At 38.7% G+C, this 20433-nt stretch overlaps 1 protein-coding gene across 1 annotated transcript in view; it reads right to left on the bottom strand.

Annotated features, from left to right (window-relative positions):
* Nucleotides 1-20433, bottom strand: part of GABRB3 (gamma-aminobutyric acid type A receptor subunit beta3) — a 279637-nt gene that overhangs the window by 57534 nt on the left and 201670 nt on the right. Inside the window, exons 5-6 of the mRNA XM_073664539.1 lie at nucleotides 19769-19851; nucleotides 10579-10716 (exon numbers count right to left, since the gene is read on the bottom strand). Coding sequence (XP_073520640.1) covers nucleotides 10579-10716; nucleotides 19769-19851 — 221 coding nt within the window. The remainder of the gene's footprint in view (nucleotides 1-10578; nucleotides 10717-19768; nucleotides 19852-20433) is intronic.

Genomic DNA, 20433 nt, shown 5'->3' with positions numbered 1-20433 from the left:
CTGGGGCACTGCGACGGACATAAGGTCTCGAAAATCCTCTGTGTCCACCAGGCGGAAAGGCAGCATTTCTGTAGCCAAGAGCTTGCAGATGGTGAAATTCAACCTCTTAGCTTTCTCATGGCTAGGAGGAAATGGTCTTTTACTTGTCCACATCTGAGGGACCGAGGGCTGGCTATTGTGCTTAGACGGGGTTGATAAGGGTGTCCCCGGCAAACTGCCGGTCTGTGAGGAAGATGCAGGCGGACATGTTAGGTTACCTTGATCCAAAGGTGGTGCTATCGATGTCGGACAGCGCTCAACACCAGCTGGTGTTACCACCTCCAAAGAAAATGATGACCTGCCAATCACGCTGGCTGTTGCGGGTAAAGAGGTGGCAGGTCTGCGCCCCAAAACAGGTGTGACTGCTGTCCCCCCAGTCACAGAGGATGAAGAGGCCGCGGATGCACAAGATATGGCAGACGGTGATTGGCCCGGCCGGCTAGGCCGCATTGTAGCACACTGAGCTTCCCACTGCAACTTATGCTTCATGTCCATGTGCCGGTTCATGCATGAAGTACTCAAACTATGTATTTTTTGGCCTCTACTTAGCTTTTGCTGAGAAATGTTACAGATAACACGAGTTGGGTCATCTTTATCGATCTGAAAAAATGCCCAGGCTATGCAAGGCTTAGCACCCATGCGACCTGAAGAGCCACCACGACTTGTGGTGAGAGGCAGAGTTGTGTTTGAGGATGCAGTTGTTGACGTGCTTCCAGTACTACGTCTCTGTCCAAGAAGGCGCAACCTGACCTCGTCGTCACTAGCATCTTCCTCCACCTCCTCTGCTGACCTCATCTCTTGGCTGACTGTGGGTTGACAGTAAGTGGGATCTCCGACCTCATCATCATCACCCTGTGCGTTATCACACCCGTCGTCCTCAGAGCCAACCTGTTCCTGCCCTGACAAAAAACTAAAGTTGTCGCTCCAATCAGGTATTTGAGTCTTATCATCGTCTTCCTCATTGTCTCCACCAACAGGAGTTACAGTTTGGGAATGAGGGTCTACATTATGGTCAGAACCTTCTGCGTCTGGTCCTGGATCCGACTCATAAAGATTCTGGGCATCAGTGCAGAATATTTCCTCATCTGGATTCACAGAAGCGCTGGAGTCGACCTCTGATTCCCAGGCTATAGTATGAGTAAACAGCTCTGCAGACTCAACCATCTGTTCTACCTCATACTCAGACGGGCAGCTGGAGATTTGGGAGCTGTGAGGAAGCAAGTGCGATTTGGGTGACACCTTTGAGGACTGGAGTATTTGTGATGTTGAAGTTGATGTGGAGGAGAGCCCACTTAAAGGAGCACTTGATATCCGTTGAAGCACCTGCTGTTTTTGTGCCTCATCTGGAATTTGTAGCGATTGGCGTGGCCGTAAGAAAGGGATCTTATCACATTGTCCGCTAAAAGAAGTAGACATTTTAGTTTGGCTGGAAGATGGTCTTTCTTCTGCAGATGTTACTGTTGCTTTAACACCTACCCCACGGACACAACCTTTTTTCCCCTTCCCAACACGCCTATTCCCCTTTCCACCAGCAGCAGGCCTTTTTCCACTCATTTTGGTGGTTAACTAATTCACAACTCTGGAGTTGTTTGCACAAAAAAACAATGGATGGTAACCGAGCAGAGCTGAGTGGCCAAACTGTGGTATTAGGCCAAAACTATTGGCTGGGTTAGATGCAGAAAAAAATTATTTTGAATTTGCAACCTGATGGAGGTCAGTATAGATGGACTAATACAAATAGTCCCACACACTGCTAGAAGCCCAAATATTTTTTCAGAGGTACTGTAGATGCAGATAAAAATTATTTTTAATTTGCAACCTGATGGAGGTCAGTATAGATGGACTAATAGACCAAGTCCCACACACCGCTAGAAGCCCAACTATTTTTTCAGAGCTAGATGCAGAAAAAAATTATATTCAATTTGCAACCTGCTGGAGGTCAGTATAGAAGGACTAATAGAACAAGTCCCACACACTGCTAGAAGCCCAAATATTTTTTCAGAGCTAAATGAAGAAAAAAATTATTTTTAATTTGCAACCTGATGGAGGTCAGTATAGATGGACTAATAGACCAAGTCCCACACACTGCTAGAAGCCCAAATATTTTTTCAGAGCTAGATGCAGAAAAAAATTATTTTTAATTTGCAACCTGATGGAGGTCAGTATAGATGGACTAATAGACCAAGTCCCACACACCGCTAGAAGCCCAAATATTTTTTCAGAGCTAGATGCAGAAAAAAATTATTTTTAATTTGCAACCTGATGGAGGTCAGTATAGATGGACTAATAGACCAAGTCCCACACACTGCTAGAAGCCCAAATATTTTTTCAGAGCTAGATGCAGAAAAAAATTATTTTTAATTTGCAACCTGATGGAGGTCAGTATAGATGGACTAATAGACCAAGTCCCACACACCGCTAGAAGCCCAAATATTTTTTCAGAGCTAGATGCAGAAAAAAATTATTTTTAATTTGCAACCTGATGGAGGTCAGTATAGATGGACTAATAGACCAAGTCCCACACACTGCTAGAAGCCCAAATATTTTTTCAGAGCTAGATGCAGAAAAAAATTATTTTTAATTTGCAACCTGATGGAGGTCAGTATAGATGGACTAATAGACCAAGTCCCACACACCGCTAGAAGCCCAACTATTTTTTCAGAGCTAGATGCAGAAAAAAATTATATTCAATTTGCAACCTGCTGGAGGTCAGTATAGAAGGACTAATAGAACAAGTCCCACACACTGCTAGAAGCCCAAATATTTTTTCAGAGCTAAATAAAGAAAAAAATTATTTTTAATTTGCAACCTGATGGAGGTCAGTATAGATGGACTAATAGACCAAGTCCCACACACTGCTAGAAGCCCAAATATTTTTTCAGAGCTAGATGCAGAAAAAAATTATTTTTAATTTGCAACCTGATGGAGGTCAGTATAGATGGACTAATAGACCAAGTCCCACACACTGCTAGAAGCCCAAATATTTTTTCAGAGCTAGATGCAGAAAAAAATTATTTTTAATTTGCAACCTGATGGAGGTCAGTATAGATGGACTAATAGACCAAGTCCCACACACCGCTAGAAGCCCAACTATTTTTTCAGAGCTAGATGCAGAAAAAAATTATATTCAATTTGCAACCTGCTGGAGGTCAGTATAGAAGGACTAATAGAACAAGTCCCACACACTGCTAGAAGCCCAAATATTTTTTCAGAGCTAAATGAAGAAAAAAATTATTTTTAATTTGCAACCTGATGGAGGTCAGTATAGATGGACTAATAGACCAAGTCCCACACACTGCTAGAAGCCCAAATATTTTTTCAGAGCTAGATGCAGAAAAAAATTATATTCAGTTTGCAACCTGATGGAGGTCAGTATAGATGGACTAATAGAATGATGCTATGCCCAAAAGATTTTACTTCACTAGGTGCAGTAAAAAAATTGGTATTCTATACACAGGTGTTATATCTTGCAACACAGATAGGCTACTCCACTGACTAACACACTCTGCAATAGGCCAAAAAGGATTAGCTTTGCTAGATTCAGCCAAATGCTGTGAAAAAAACTTGCACAGCACTGGCACAGACCTGCCTGGCAAAAACTGATAGGAACTCATGTAACCTAGTCCTGAAAAGGACTCCAATTACAATTAGTCTTTACTCCCACAACCTATCTATTTAAGAGCACAGACCTCCCTGATAAAAGTCGTAGGAAATGCTGTAACCTAGTCCTTAAAAGGACTGCAATCACAACTATTCCCTACTCCCAAGCTATCTGTATATTTGTGCGAAAATTGGCTTGAAATTAACAAGGTATAGCGCACACAGCAACAGCGGTGCCGTCTAACACGCAGCTGCAGCAGTGAGAAAATGGTGGCGACGGGGAAAATGGCTTGGTCTTATAGGGCAAGGACATGTGACATACACTGCCAATGACACATGCCCTTGCTTGTGTGAAAAAAAGCACTTCGCTCCGTGTGTGCGCTGCTGATAGGCTGACAGATTGCACCTCCCCACTGCAAATGCGGGAAAGAGAAAAAAAATGGAGATCTTCATTGTTCCTGCAGAGATCCATCCCCTGCCCCTCCCCCCACCCCGCTGTACACTCAAACTGCGTATTAACATTAATTTTCATCATTACTGAGAAAAAATCCAGTTATGATTTTGGTGCACGAACAGTTATCGAACATAACCTCGAACAGCCGAATTTTTCTCAAATTGTTCGTGTTCGCCGAACGGCTCGAACACCGCCCAAAACAGCTCGAATTTGAGATTGGCGAACAGTTCGAGTAGAACAACGCTCATCTCTACTAGTGATTGTGTCTGGAGGCGTGTCTGAGTTTTCCCAGCCATGATGTCCATGGTAAAACCTGCGCGTGCACAGTGTTTCTAAAATACCTCTAGTGGATACTTGATCACGGACATGTGCAGTACAATAATATGGGACAATGTTGTAGGGAGCACTTATGGGGGAGTTTCTCCCCACGAATGGGGAAGTGGCTGATGGGTAGGCACAATTGTGTGTATTTAAACAAGGGAAGCAGCAGTATGGGACGGACTGCAAGTCATCAGCAGAACACCATATCATTCCCAAATGTCTACCTGGTCCTCCTGATGAACCTAATCAAGAAAGGGGAAATGCATCAAGGATTATGAGGAGTATGGAACCCCATAAGGACTCTGGGGAGGCAATATTTCCCATATGTTTGAGATAAGTCATATTTTCATTTTTCAATTGGCATATGGCATATTTATCTTGATCTCAGAGCAGGTATTATGTATTCTGAATGTTGACAAATGGTAGAATACAATTGGATATCCATGCCTGTTTTCTATGATTCATATATGTATTTCATGTATTGTATGGGACTAATTTCCTCCACTGTGTACGGAATATGGGTATTATTGATCTATTGTCTGTTGTCAGTTTGGAGTTGAACATGGTTCTCATATAGTAATGGCTCGGATATGCTAATTGTTTGCACACTTTTTTAATAGAGCAGGTGTATCAGTGTGTATACTTTCATTTGTATGCCATAAATATCCAGAACCATTGTTTCTTTGTGGAACATTAATAGACAAGTAGTGAGAAAATATCTTTACTGGCTGCTTTGTTTAGTGGTGATTTATGTTTTTGATGATCCATCACAAACTGAGGAGGATTGGTTTTTAGTGTCAGATACCTGATGAGTATATCCATTTGAGTGTACACTAAACTTTCCTCCCATAACATTGGAATCAATTGGATCATAGCTGATGTAGGTTGGTTTATAGTGTTTGGTATTTATTGTGAGCCTTGAGGCATTTTTAATGCAAATTAATAAAGGTTAATTTTTAGGTGGTTTTTTTCTATGTGAGACTAATGTATATACCCATGGATGTGTTTGATCTATTTTTTGTGATCTGATTTGAAATTTTGGAATCCTCAAATCGCACACAGTGCTCGCTGTCAGGATTCTACGGTGCTGGTCCACAAGTAAATGATATGCATACTCCTGGCAACATTCCGACTAGACGTGCACGGTTTTGCTCAATACAAGTGAAATAAGTGAGGCAGTGCACGTATAGTCAGAATGTGGCAGGGAGTATGCATATCACTTACTTGAGGTCACATGACCGCCCGCTTCTGTCGCCGGCTCAAGAGAATCCTGACAGGATTCACAAATCTGCAGTCACATAGAATGACTGGAGACTTTTGGACCAAACCTGGATAACCCCTTTCATTTTGTTTTCTATTATATCTGTCCTTTTCAGAAAATGATAGCAATAAAATTAGAACATTGCATTGGACTGGAGTACGGCATTCTCAACTTGTGCCTAAGCCATGAAAGTAGTGATATATGTAAACCCAACCTTAGTAATATATTGATAAATGTTTCAAACGAACAGCTAAAATATAAGCAATGTTATTTTTTTGCTGGATAAAGAATTTCAGTCATAGTTACCATCAATTTGATAGCCTATTCAGAATCTATATGGTTAGCAACTGACTAGTCACTAGAGATGAGCAAATCTGGAAACATTTTTCTTAATTAATATTTCGCTCATGGGCGAATTTCCTTTTATGAAGATAGTTGTCCCTTAAACATGATCATGGCTCCGATTCATCAAGACTGGTGTGAACATCTTTATGCTAGTCTTGATGAGGGGGCAGAGTGGAGTGCAAGAGTCCTGAGCCATTAAGAGACACAGGCCTCTAAATGAATCAGTATCAACTGACGTCTCGCTACAAATCTTACTCCAGTCCCATGAATTTGAAAAGCGGCGGTCGCCACATCCTCATCTCATCCCAATCTTCCTGCTGGGTGAAAACGCTACGGAACACCAAAAGTTGCAAAATTTTAATGCAGCTTTCAGTTGTGCGAAAACTTTGCAACTTATCACTGCTTTCACTGCTTTTTACACCAGAATTCGAATGAATCGAACTCCAAGAATTTAAGCCTTCATAGCCTTCACTGATGGAATCTCGCCAATCAGAAATACAGCAAACTATAGAAGAAGGACATGCCCTTGGTGCGGTATGGAGATTACACGTGAGAAAAATCTGCTTAAGTTAGCCCTCAATTAAGTTTAGCAGCATTGCTTAAGTATTTATCAACATTATTGCACAAAGTAACAGTAAATGTTTAACAATATATGTTTATTAACAATGTTAGTTTAATATATGAGACTAGAAAACTAGTTGTCCTATGTAAAAGACCTCATTCTCTTGTCCATGTTTAAACACGTAGTTTAAAAAATGGTACTCATGTCATCACTATTTGGATCAGTGTGTTATTAGTGTTTGTTCCGGGTCTCCATTTTTACCATCAGTGTGTCATCAGTGTTTTTCATGTATGGGTAGAGAAATAACTAAATTACAAAGCTTCTGCTATCCTTTGCGATGATAAATATGGAAAGTGCACAGATGGCACACAGATGCCATCTGTGTGATGTATCTATTGGTCCTTTGGATCTTTGATACCGGGAAAAAACAGACAAGTGTCCGTTAGCTTTGCAAGGACACACGGTCCATGAAAAAACACACACTTGTGAATAGCACCAAAGATTATAATAGTTACATATAGAACCAAAAGAAAGTGAATTGAGACAAATAGCAAAAATAAACAATGTAACCAAAAGAAAAAAAGAGAGATTTTTTTTCTTGCCTCTTACATAATTTGTCTTTGGTCTAACTATGGACTATTATACCATGTAGATTTTCTGAGGTTTATCTTTCGGTCTGATCTTTCCCATTACATTTGTTTATATCTCTGTGTATGTTTATTAAGAAACTTTATTCATTTATATTTCATACACTTGTTTAGCCCCTATTTTTTGTTTTGATCACATTGTTTATTTTGCTATTTATCCCAACTGAATTTCTTTTGATTCTATACATTTATTTTCTAGGGGATTTATTAAATTTTGGACATCATAAATAGGTTGGTATAATGGGTATGTGTTTTATTTGTGAAAAAAAAATGATCCAACATGTATGTGCAACACCAATATCTGACGAGGCATTCAGTAAATTCAATTATTAATTTCTTGGATAATTTATAGAGAAATAATGTAATCTGAATGGCATGCTTTCTTTTACATGGATGACAGTTAATATCAATAAAGTAGCTTCTGCCTCCATTGTTCTTATTTACATGCAACATTTCCAAACTTGTGTATGGTTAAAAGTAGAGAGATGAGTGAAACCGAACTTAAAAGTTCGGGGTTCGCATTGGACACTTAGTGTCCGGTGCTAAACGCAGAACACAGACTTCTCCTGGAACTCCGTTGTAATTTTTTGAGTTCCGGGGGAAGTCCGGAGAGAGGGAGAGAGAGAGAATTTTCTAGCTCAAAAGTCCGGGTCCCTATTCTTTGGAATGGGGTTCGGGTTCTGAGTCAGTTTCGGGTACAGTTCTGGTACCCGTACCAAACATTGGAATAAAGTTTGGGTCGGTTACCAGAACCCAAACTTTCATGGGTCCGCTCATCCCTAGTTAAAAGTCTTTGGAATTGGTAGACATTACATCACATTACATCATATTAACCTTTATAATTGTTAAATATCAGTTTTGTAATTGTTTGGCATAAAAAGGGTTTTCCACTTTCAGGTAAGTGGACCCTTAAATGCTGTACAATATCTAAAAATAACAAACACAGTAGGTACTCACTCTCTCCAGGTCCAACCTCTGCTTCTTAGGTCTTAGTGTTTTGGCTGCAGCGGTGAAGTCACATTTGAGAGCGTGCATCACCAATGTAGCTGGTCATTAATCTCAGCAGTTGTGCCGAGGTAGACGGCATGAGCGGCCTAGCTCAATGATTAGCTACAGCGGTTGTGCACGCTGTTGAAGTGACATCACCATTGCAGCCAAAACACTGAGAACCAGTGTTGGAGCTGGGGAAAATGGGTATCTGCTTTGTAAGTTATTTTAAGTATTTTAGAGCTCTTGGGGTTCACTTTCCTGAAAGCAGAAAACCCCTTTAATAGCAAGTGTGACAATATAACTGGTATACAAATTAGGCATGTGATGTATAAATAGAGGTAGAGTATATCTTTCAAGTAATAAGGTTATAAACATGTATCTATCTATAAACTAGCGAACTAGTGTGGAGACCACTCGGTAGGTACTAAAACCCAACACAACCAAGAATAGGTCAATATCGGAGAAAATAATTTAATAGTTAAAAAATACTTGGTGTATATGGGCATGTGGTGGCAGATTAAGCGCTCACACAAAAGAAAAGACAACAACAAATAACAATACAGACAAGTGCAAAAAAAAAGGAGTATATACCAAAATTGGACACAGTACAATGAACAAATATATAAGTAGATAAAGTGCACCTGTGTTGATATTAATAGTTACACTGACAAAAAGTATGAATATGAGTATAGATTTAAATATATGTACATATAAAGTTCACTGGTGTTACAGGTACATAAATCCATGAAATAAATGCAAGAGGTTGTCATTAGTAGGTCATATGTGTACATCCTCAATCTCAGAGAGTCCAAGACATGACCATACAATAACCATACAATGCATAGAGCAATGTATAAAGCAAAATTGCACTGTAGAACTACATAGGGGACAATTGTGGTACCATAAATTCAACTGTATGTTTCTTTAGTAATAAAAAAGTAGATATTCTATTAGATAACCAGAGAATATATTATCCTACAAAACGTGGCCAACTGTACTATCTTAACAAAGACAAATACATCAATGGGTCATTAAAGTGGTGGTCAAAAGCTAATACTGTTGATTTTCATTCTAAATATATCTCTATTCATTTTAATAATAAAATACTTTTTCTTATATGGTTTAATTAAAAAGGCCTACTCTTCCCTCACTAATCTAACTACTTTATTCTATTTTTTTACCTGTCAGTGCGCAATATAAGGAGAGAACATGGTGAGGAGAGACCAGCCATGCTAATAAATGTGACATGTGTTTCGGTGGCGGGCCTGGTCTCTGCTCACTTGTTCTCTCCTTAAAATGCACGTTCACAGTTAGCTCTGTTGCCGGCTCCTATTTTCTAATTAGAGCTGGCGAGTGAGTGTACTGTCACTGTGCATTGAGAAGAATATTACACAGAAAGAAGGGAGTTCGTGCTGAGCACAAGTCAGACTTGACAACCAACGCATACTCAGTAGGGTCTAGCCTAGCCCCTGAAATGGACATCACTGATGACGGCTTATTTCAGGGTGGGGAAAGAGGCTGCTGTAGTGACCCCTAATGATGTCCTGTTTGAGTATCCCCGTATGCACTGGGGGCTCTCAAACAAGGCATCGTCAACAGGAAAATAGGTAAAAATAAATAAATAAAGCAGTTAGATTACTAAGTGAAGGGTAGGGAAATTTAATTAAACCATATAAGAAAAAATATTATTTAATTAAAATAAATAAAGAGAAATTTAGGATGAAAATCAATATTAGTTTCGGACCACTCCTCTAACTACAGAAATCTGTAATGAGTGCCTAGTCACTATCTCATGGAGCTCATTGCAAATAACTATTGTCTCATCACATTGCAGAGAGAAAGTGACCCAATATCCCCCAATCACAAGGGGTTGACCATTGTTCAAATTGGTATAAAAGTCCGTAGTAGGACAAAAATAGCCAATTAGTTCTACAGTCTGTAGTTGAGGGCCAAGGGCAAGCAGTGCTGCAGTTATAAACTTCTTTAGCAGATTGGTCCTCTCTGTGTGGCCAAATCTTTACCGTTACATAAAGGGTAGATGTTCTATAATTATAGCGGTTTCAGTTTGACAAAAAAAGCACTTGATTTCAGCAGGTATTATGGCAAACAACAGAAAACCTGTGCTCTGTGTGGGAAGGTTTGCTGGAATGAGTCACTGTTTAAAAAATATTTAGTAGCAGACTGTGTTGTTTTCGGAATATTGAACTTTCCGTGTGATTTTACCAACAATAAAAAGGTTTCAAAAGAAGTTCACACTGTTAAAGAAACAAATGAGTCAGACATTCATAAAAGCTTCATATTTGACAAAATATGACAGACGCAAAAGAGGTACATGCAGAAATAATCACATAACACTTACCTGTAGCAAATACAACATTTTTGGACACTAATTTGTGATCCATAATGGAAAATTGAGGGAGCTCTATCCTCTCAACCCCCGTTACAGCCTTATCTCCACCTCGCCAGTAAAATTCAATGTCATCTGTGGTGTAGCCATCTATCAAAGTGAAATATGGAAATTACAACATAAATTTAAATAGTTCATTAAATAGTTAATTAAAGAATAAGGTTATATTAAGAAAAAGGATTCAAGACATATTTTTGTTGCTTACAAGTGGCATTATGTACATAGATATGGCACACAGTGTGTACAATATGGCCCCAATTCATTAAGGTGTATAAGTAAACAGTGTCAGACTGAAGAACATTGGACCCACCAGAGGATTTGATTCTGAGGGCCCACATTTCTCCCCCACTCAAGAGCCCGATAGCAGCTGCAAGGTTTGCACTATGAATTCTCCTGAAGGAGAAGCCAGGGCCCACCGGAGGATTCTCCGGTTCTTTGGTGGGCCAGTCCAACACTGCACGTAAAACACCTTAATAAGTCACAATATTTTTTGCGCATCTCTGAAGTTGCACTCAAATATTGCGACTTTTGACATTTTCCTGCCAGTCCTGATCAGCTATGCCAAAATGGGCTGAGCATAAGGGGGGCATGGTTATGACCACCCATTAAATTCATGAACAGTTACACCACTTTAGTGGCGTAACTTACTCCAGAATTATAATCCAGTCCCTGATGGTAGTACATTTCTGCCAGAAGAGGACAACATGTGCCTAATTCATTAAGCAGAGCGCGCCTCTTAATGAATTAGATGCATCTTACTCCATCAGCCCGTTTATTAACAATAGTGAGCACAACGTCAGTCTTAATGAATTAGGGCCTAAGTGTGTCGCTCAGGCAACATTATGGTATGGCAGGTTTTAAATACGAATTTATACCAATGTACCATTTTTCAACAAGATGGGCATACCACCAAGCAGCAAGATATCTTGATGCAGAAAACTGAACCTTGTCTCCTAACTTGACATGTTTAGTGGTCTGTGCTCTGTTAAGGGGTATTTGTTATTCACTATTTTTTATATATGGAATACTTTAAATGACATCAAAGCTTGGACTACTCTTCATTCACATTAACTCTAGATGGTGTTGATTTTTAAAGGTGCTCATTCCAATTTGTGGAAAAAGAAATGTACACAAGTGTAGAGGTAGAGTGTTGTGAATTGACAATGAATGATCAGTCCAGAGGAGAAAGAAGCATCATTTAACTGATAAGATACAAAACAAAATTTTCTGATCTTCACTTGTAAAACTATTTTTTTAAAGAAAAATTAAAATGACAGTAATTCGCTAGGTGTCAGGTTAAAGTTTTCCGCATCAAGACGCACTATATGGACAAAAATATTGGGACACACCTCCTAATCATTTAATTCAGTTTTTCATTTCAGTACCATTGCTATTGGTGTATTAAATCAATCACCTAACCATGTAGCCTGCCTTTATAAACATTCGTGAAAGAAAAAGTTCACTGAATTAAAGCAAAATATTGTAATAGGATGCCACTGTTGCAAGTTGTAAAATTTCTACATTTCTTCCCTCCTGAAATATTTAATGATTAACTGTGAGTTGAATTTTTGAAAAATGGAGTTTAGGAAACACATTAACTGAGCCATGAAGAGCCAAACCACACAGAATTACAGTGTGGAGTCGTCAGTTGCTGAGGCCCGTAGTGCATAAAAGTGTATAAAGATCTTCTGACTCTGTAGAGTTCCAATCCTCCTATGGCATCAGCATCAGAACAACAACTGTGCGCCAACTGTGCGCCAACTGTGTGCTTGGGCTTCATGGCATGAGTCTACGTGGCTGATTAGCTGCATGCAAGCCTTACAACATCAAGCATAATGAAGTGGTGTAAACCACACCACCATCTGACTCTTAGGAAGTAGGACATATCTTGTGATGTGATGAATCACGCTTTTCTATCTGGCAGGCTGCTGGACAAGTTGGGGTTTAGCAAATATCAGAAAAATGACACCTATCTGACAGAATTGTACCAACTGTAAAGATAGGTGAATGAAGAATAATGCTATGGGGTTGATTTTAAGGTGTTTTCCAAGGCTCCTTAGTTGCAGATAAGGTACATTTTAATGCTTCAGCACACCAAGTCATTTCGGACGATTGTGTGCTTCCCACTTTTTGAAAGTTTGGGGAAAGGTCCTTTTCTATTTCAGCATGACTATGCCTTAGACCACAAAGCAAGGTCCATAATGACATGATTGGGTTAGTTTGGTGCCAGAGATCTTGACTGGCTCACACAGAGTCATGACTAACTCCAATGAACACTTTTGGATTAAGTAAATTGTAGATTGCGAGCCAAGCCCTCCCATTCAAAATCAATGTCTGACCTCACAAGTGCTCCTCTGATTGACTGGGCAAATATTCCCAAAGACTTCACTCAAAAATCTTCTACAAATCCTTTCTAGTACAGTGGAAACTATTTTATCTGCAAAATGGGGATTAACTTCATTTCAATGACTATGAATTTAGAATGGGATGTTAGAAAAGCACCTGTAAGTGTATAGTATAATGCGCTAATACTTTTGTCCGAATAGTATATTTCTCTACATCAGGGTAAAGACAGTAAAGACAACAAAGTTACATCTGGTCATGCAGAACATCTTAGCAATAAATTCTTTACAACTGTTTATACACAATATATTTCGGAACTTTCTTATATTCACCCTAAAATAAAATGATCATATAAAGGTCACAATGCCTTTATGTACACTGTGGCCAAGATTCATCATTGCCTTTGCGATTGTTTTTTGTCTAATTTTATGCGTTTTGCGCCTTATTTTTATTTGCTCCCAAACCATTATTCTATTTGCGTCTTTTTTTTTAAATCCATTTTATATGTGTTCGCCTGTTTTGTTTTTTTTCCCACTTTCTTGGCAGAGTCTAGCAATTCCAGATGTTCTTGCCTGATTCATCAATTGTGACTTTTTAAAAAGTAGCAAAATTTGGCACAACTTCACTCCAGCCTCTCCCTGGTGTATTTTTGATTATGCCAGTTTGTTGGCGCAATTTTTTCAACTTTTGGTGCTAAAAGTCACAAAAACAGTTCAAGACCAGAAGAAAGACAATTGTTTACTTTATTTTCGTGATGAATTTGGTTCCAAAAAAGGTATCTAATACTAATACAAAAAAAAAATGTAAAAAAAGAAACGCCCTATGTGCACTATTATTAGGTAATTTGTATTTTTGATGATTAATTTTATTATTTAACATACATTGCTGTCGGTCAATCCAAAAGGTCAATAAACCTGAAACCTGAATATTTACAAAGTAAAAGTGAGGTTTTGTCTTTCTTAGGAGAATATTTATGTGTGAGAATTATTTTGGGCAACTATTCGTGTTTAGAATTATTATGCAACTAATTAAAAAAATGAAAAGATTCCCATCTCAATTGTTTATTTTTATCCGGTAAAGTGAGAATAATAAAAAAAAACCTCAAAATGTACAAAAGTACATTTGTGACAATAAAGAAATATCAGTAACCAATATAGCCACTCATATATTCAATATCAATCATAAGCCTTCTGTCACTTTCTTAATCAACTTTTTGAGTTGATTACTTCAATGCATGTGAAGGAGTATAGTCCTGCATAAAAAACATGATTTTCTTGAAAGTTGCAGACTATTTCCTCTATGACTGCTTGAAGAAAATGTCTTCTAAAGACTAGCAGTAGGTTTGGCAGTTGACTTTGAGTTCATTTTCAATAAAAAAAAGTCCAACTACAGGTGCATCTCACTAAATTAGAATATCATCAAAAAGTTAATTTATTTCCGTTCTTCAATACAAAAAGTGAAACTCATATATTATATAGAGTCATTGCAAACAGAGTGATCTATTTCAAGTTTTTATTTCTGTTAATGTTGATGATTATGGCTTATAGGCATAATTTAGTGAGATGCACAAGTAATTCATCTTTAATAATACCAGCCAATAGCAGTAGCCCAACCTCCACCTTTCTGGCGTCTGAGTTGAAGTTGAGGTCTGTGCCCATTGCTGATCCAGTCATGAGTTCATCCATCTGATCCATTAAGTCCTCTCATCTCATAAGTCCATTAAACCTTTGAAAAATCTGTCTTCAGATATTTCCTGGCCCAGGCTCGATGCCTAAACTTAAGTGCCTTGTTCAGTGGTGGTCGGATTTCAGCCTTCCATGCCTTGGCCATGTCTCTGAGCACCGAACACCTTGTACTTTTGAGTACTCCACAGAAATTGTAGTTCTGGAACATAACAGTTCTGAAACATAATGGGTTCCTTGTCGCTTCATGTTTGATTCTTCTCACATCTTTGACAGTTCATGTGAATCTTTTTTTCTTACCACATTTTTTGTGACCCTGTTGACTATTTGCAACAAAACTTTTGATATTTCTGTGATCACCCCTAATATCTTATCAATTTCAAGAGTACTGCATCCCTCTGTAAGACTATAAACATCTTTTGACTTTTCAGAGTCAGTTAAATCTCTCTTTTTGGCCCATTCTACACACCCTGATAAAGGATGTTGATATCCTTAGGCCACATCCTCCCTCATTACACAAATACACATCCCCTGATCTGCTTCATCCAGTAAGTATTCCAGTTTATACCGCTATGGTTAAAATACTTACTGGTCTAATAATTCTGCACTTAGTGTGGTGCTGCTTTGTGGGAAATGTCCTCTGTTCTCTGCATTGCACAATTTTAGCCAATAGTTAATCGACAGTTATAAAATATTGATCAAAGATATTCCATGCTAATAAAATGTTGAAGAAAATATTTAATAACAAACACTAGAGATGAGAAGAGTGAATCTTTTGAAATTTAAATTCTTCAATTTTCCAAAAAATATTTTGTTTCATGGTGAGTTGATTTGCGTTGAAAGTACTTCAAAGGCTCCCATTGGGGTGCATAGATGTGTATGACACTTTGAGGTCTCCTAGACTGTATCCAACTTTTTTCCAGCTCTTTAATGCAAAAACAGCATTATTAATTTGAGTAAGGTGAGTGTCCTCATACATGGCTATGGGTAACCAGACTGTTCGTGTTAGCAAACAGTCTGCTTAATAACACACTGTGCTAACAGATTTTTTAAAATGATAATAGGTCTGTAAAATTGTGATTAGGAAGACCTTTCTCTCGATGCCTGAAGGTCCAGGAGAAGGACTAAGAATTCACCTGCCTATGTCTGTGGTCCAGGCCACAATGGTGATCATCCATGTCACTTTACATATCAACTTTATATGTTGCTTTCTGTCACTATCATGGTGACTAACCCACAGTTAATGTAGAATCAAGGTTAGATTTGAGGTTCTATTACCCTCTCCAACCCGGTGAGATAGTGATTGGTAAAAAAAAGACACTACAAAAGACTATTATGTTACCACTCATGAGCAGAGGTCCAATATTGTGTAAGTACAGAGATCCCATCCTGTGCAGGGCTTGCTGGCGAAATTCACACCAATTAATGCCCAAAAAAGTAAATTTTTACCAAAAAGTATTTGGATGAGAAAAAGTAATTATGCAAAAGATAGATTATTTGAAAAAAAATTTCACATTTTATGTGCAGTTCTGCAAGGGGCCTTATTCTATGCAGGGATAACTGCCACAAGTTAACGCTCAAAAGATACTAATTTTTAGAAAAATAAGGGTGATGGTAAAGAAATTAGTAATCATAGAAGCCGATGAGTTGTTGAATTTTCCTCTTTTGTGCCTATCTCTGAGCACGGGTCCAATCCTTTACCAGAGCCTACTGGAGGAATCCACACAAGTCAAGGTACAAATGATATTCATTAAAAAAAAAGAGGAAGGATGATGGTAAAGAAAATAGTGGTCAATGAAGCCATGATTTTGTTATTTAAATGTTTATCTTTTTTCCTAGTCCTGCATAGGAGCCCAATTCTGCACAGCATCCTATTGGAGAAATTCACAACAGTCAAGGCACAAACCAAAAAATATTATGTTTGTATAGTAAACTGATAAATTTGGAAGTTCCGCCATTCTTTCTTCTAATTATTATTGCTAAAGTTGTCCCTGCTAACATATTTTGCAGAGCTCATCATCTGCCAATGCCGGATCTCAAGGTAACTCAAGCTCTAGTTTCTCTGCTTTATGACATAATCAGTGACCTCACCACATTATGCTGCTTGAACCGATGCTGCAAACTATACAGCGTGGCTCAGTCATACCGCTCTCTTGCTGCAAATCTTGGAAGTCGTTCTTTGCCAAGTAAGAAGAGTTGAAGTCTCCATACACTTTTCTTGACATGAGCATCACCATGTTCAAGGGGGTATATTTGTTTAAAAAAATGTTGCACAATCAAATTGAGGATATGCACTATGCAGGTTGAATGTATTACTTTAGTAACATAGTAACGTAAGTTGATTTACGACCTAGGTCCATCAAGTTCAACCTTCCTCCCCAAACTGTACATTTTGTCTAATTTACTGTAACCCACAATGTTATGTGTATTGAGGAAATCATCCAGCCCTTTTTTGAAAGCTGTTATAGTGTCTGCCATTACTACCTCTTGTGGTAAGGCATTCCATAGTCTGACTGCTCTGACTGTAAAGAACCCTTTCTTGTTTAGGTGCCGGAATCGTCTTTCTTCCAACCGTAATGAGTGCCCCCTTGTCCTTAGTATGGTCTTTGGAAGGTACATTGTGGCCACAATGTTTCTGGCATTGTCACTTACTAAGTTGCCCAGTTGTGGTTGATGGGGAGCCACCCAGTGTGACATTTGATACAACATTCTGCCCTGTTGCTGTTGGGGATATGGAGATGTCCTTTGAGGAAATTGTGGAGGAATTGTGTAATGGTTACCAGTAACCACCTGGTCTGCTTGTGGTAGTGCATTGCCACCATTTAAAACATTGATGCAATGGGTCATGAAAGACATGTAAAGTCCTGGCCCGTATTTACTACAGTAGATGTTGGAGTGCACAACAAAAATTCCAAGGTGAGAGCCCACAGTCTCCGCCACATGACAGTACAAAGCAGGGATGGTTTCTTTCAAAAACTAATGGCTAGGTATCATTCATTGAAGCTGAGTGCACGCCATAATTTGGCTGTGGTACAACACCAACTGTGATGTAGTTGGACATGTGGGAGTTGAGGTTTCACTCAAATGGAAGACTGGACAGGTTTCTTGGAAACACATACTGTATGGTAAAATAATGAGGCAACAAAGGAAAAGTTTGAAAAACAGTAGATGAGGTAGATGATGGTGATGATAACAATGACCAGACACTACTTGAGGATACTGCATGGCTACTAGAAAAACAATCATGAGGACAAGAAGAACATCTTGAGCCTTGCTCATAATTGATGGCCAATTTGCTTTTCCTATGTGATTAGGTGATGACTCACTGATGGAGAGCCACGGTTTCTAGTTAATTTGTGGCAGCAGAGCCTGTACACAGCAATAGATTGGTCCTCTGACAACACAGAAAAAATATCCCACACCAGAGATGACTGCACACAGGACTCACCAGCAACACGACAATTCAAGCACTGTTAAGCCTCATCCAGAGCTGACTATGGAAGGAGATCGGCTTCTGAAAGATCTTTTGACCGGATGATGGCTCAGCTCTATATATTTAGCTTGAAAAAAAGTTGACTCCGTGTGGGAAATGTCCTTGATATTTTGTCCCCCCTTTTCATTCCAACCTTCACATTTGCCCTAATACTACCACCTTGGCTGCCGATGCTTCTACTACCAAAGCTGCCAGTGCCACTGCTAATATCACCATCAAAACTAAGTGTTTGAGTTCTATCTTATAGGTTCTCAGCACTCATCTCATCCAAGTCCAGTACATCAACTGAAAGTAGTTGTAGGGAAATATCTTTAATAGCACCTGAAAAGCTGTGGCTTAGGATACTAAGGGTAAGAAAACACAGATTTCAACATTGATGAAAATGAAAGTTCGCTACTAAAAAGATGAACTGTTATAGCAGTGGAGGAGGAAGAATGTGAAGAACACTGACTCAAACTGATGGTGTCACTGTCAGAATTAACAGCATCCTGCTGTGACTGAGATGAGTCATGTGCCATATAGTCCATAAAGTCCTCTGCTTACTCCCAATTAATAAGCTTGCTGGAGGCAAAGGAGAACAATTGTGACCTGCATTTTGTAGAACTACTGCCTAGTTGCCTTGTGCAGGGGTTGGTGCTATTGCTGCTCCCAGAGGCTACCTTTTTCTTCTTTCCAGATGCATGGTATGATGATTTTTCTTTACACCTCTCTGTCCACTGCCACTTTTTTTTAATTATACTTTTTTTACTTCACTCGATTTTGTCACTGTTTTCAAGTACAATACCCCTTTTCGAAAAAAAGACAGACAAAGAAATTCTTGGTACATAATATGTCCAAGAAACAACAGTGGCCACTGTATTAGTGTGGTATGTAAGGTCATGTGAGACTTCTCTGGCTTATGCATTTTTTTGCAATGTGTAAAATGGCTGTGGCCATTCTAGGTAATTTGTGCAAAGGAAAGCGTAAATTGTTCAAATTCGATGTTCAGCAAATTCCTAAAATTTGACATGAATTATATTTACATTGAATTGGTTTGCTCATCTCTAACAAACACCTTATAGAAAAAAGAAGAATATCATGATCCAGCATCCCAAGCATGAAAATATGACAGACAGCCGTATCTGTCAATGCGTGAGACTTTCTGTACTTACTCTTTGATAAATGTTGGGTAATATCCTGGCAAACTAAGTAATGACTTAATGAATAAATGTGTTTCCTAAAGATTACTTAAATATGTGTTTTATTATTCATTATTGTTCAAAGAATAATCTGTATTGCTTCATATTAAACACAGAGATTCCTTGCAAAGACAAATTTGCATTGATAATAAGAGGGTTTTCCAGGGTCCCCGGAGGAGACTACTGAATGGCCACTCATGCATATTAAAACAAATTGAAAGCAAATTGCATCTCACTATTTTCTCTATTCAAATGGAACCTGATTAAAATGTGACCATTAATTCTCTTGTGTTGTGGATATGCACCCGTGCAATGGCTAATCAGGGCAACAGAAGAAATCTTATTAACACTTTACTGTGTAAATACGAAGAAATATCATCTGATTCTGAAATCACAATGCTGGCAATAAGGATGTATTCTGTTATATCTCCTGAGAGAATACGTACAGCTCTCTATTTCCAGAGTACAGTTCTGCTCATCCAGTGGATATCTCCGCAAATCCATCATACATGCAGCTGTTGTTGTTATTCTGCAATAAATATAGAGAAACATGAAGAACTTGGCAATATCGAACAAGTTCATGACCATAATTAGAAATGTATAACTGGATACTATAGTAATGGGGGTTTCCTTGTCAGGCAAACTTTATGGATCCAATAGTCCAAACTGCCTGACATGCTTATAGCAACTAATCACAATGCAGACATGAGCTCTAGTTGGTTGCTATGGGCTTTATTGTTAGTTTTGATTGGTTGCTATGAGCTTTTCGGGTAGTTTGAGGCTCATTGCTCCGGAATAAAAAAATAGATTAAGAGTTCACAAATATATGCTTTTGTTGGACAATATTTTAGTAACATGGAAAGAATACAGAAAATCACACTATTATTAAAGGTAATCAGTAACCAAGTTTTATAGTAGAATGATGTAGGGGCAGAGACCCTGATTCCAGTGATGTGTCACTTACTGGTCTGCTTGCTGCAGTTTTGATAAAATCACTGTTTTCTCTGCTGCAGATCTAGCAGTGATCTGAATACTGAACTCTGTATAACCCCGCCCACATCACTGATTGGCAGCTGTCTGTGTACACTGTGCATAGGCAAAAAAGCTGCTA

This window comes from Phyllobates terribilis, unplaced genomic scaffold (genome assembly GCF_046119375.1).
Source record: "Phyllobates terribilis strain yellow unplaced genomic scaffold, ASM4611937v1 Scaffold_2__4_contigs__length_985480577, whole genome shotgun sequence".
NCBI classification, from domain to species: Eukaryota; Metazoa; Chordata; class Amphibia; order Anura; family Dendrobatidae; genus Phyllobates; species Phyllobates terribilis.
This window is presented reverse-complemented; position numbering and strand designations above follow the sequence as displayed.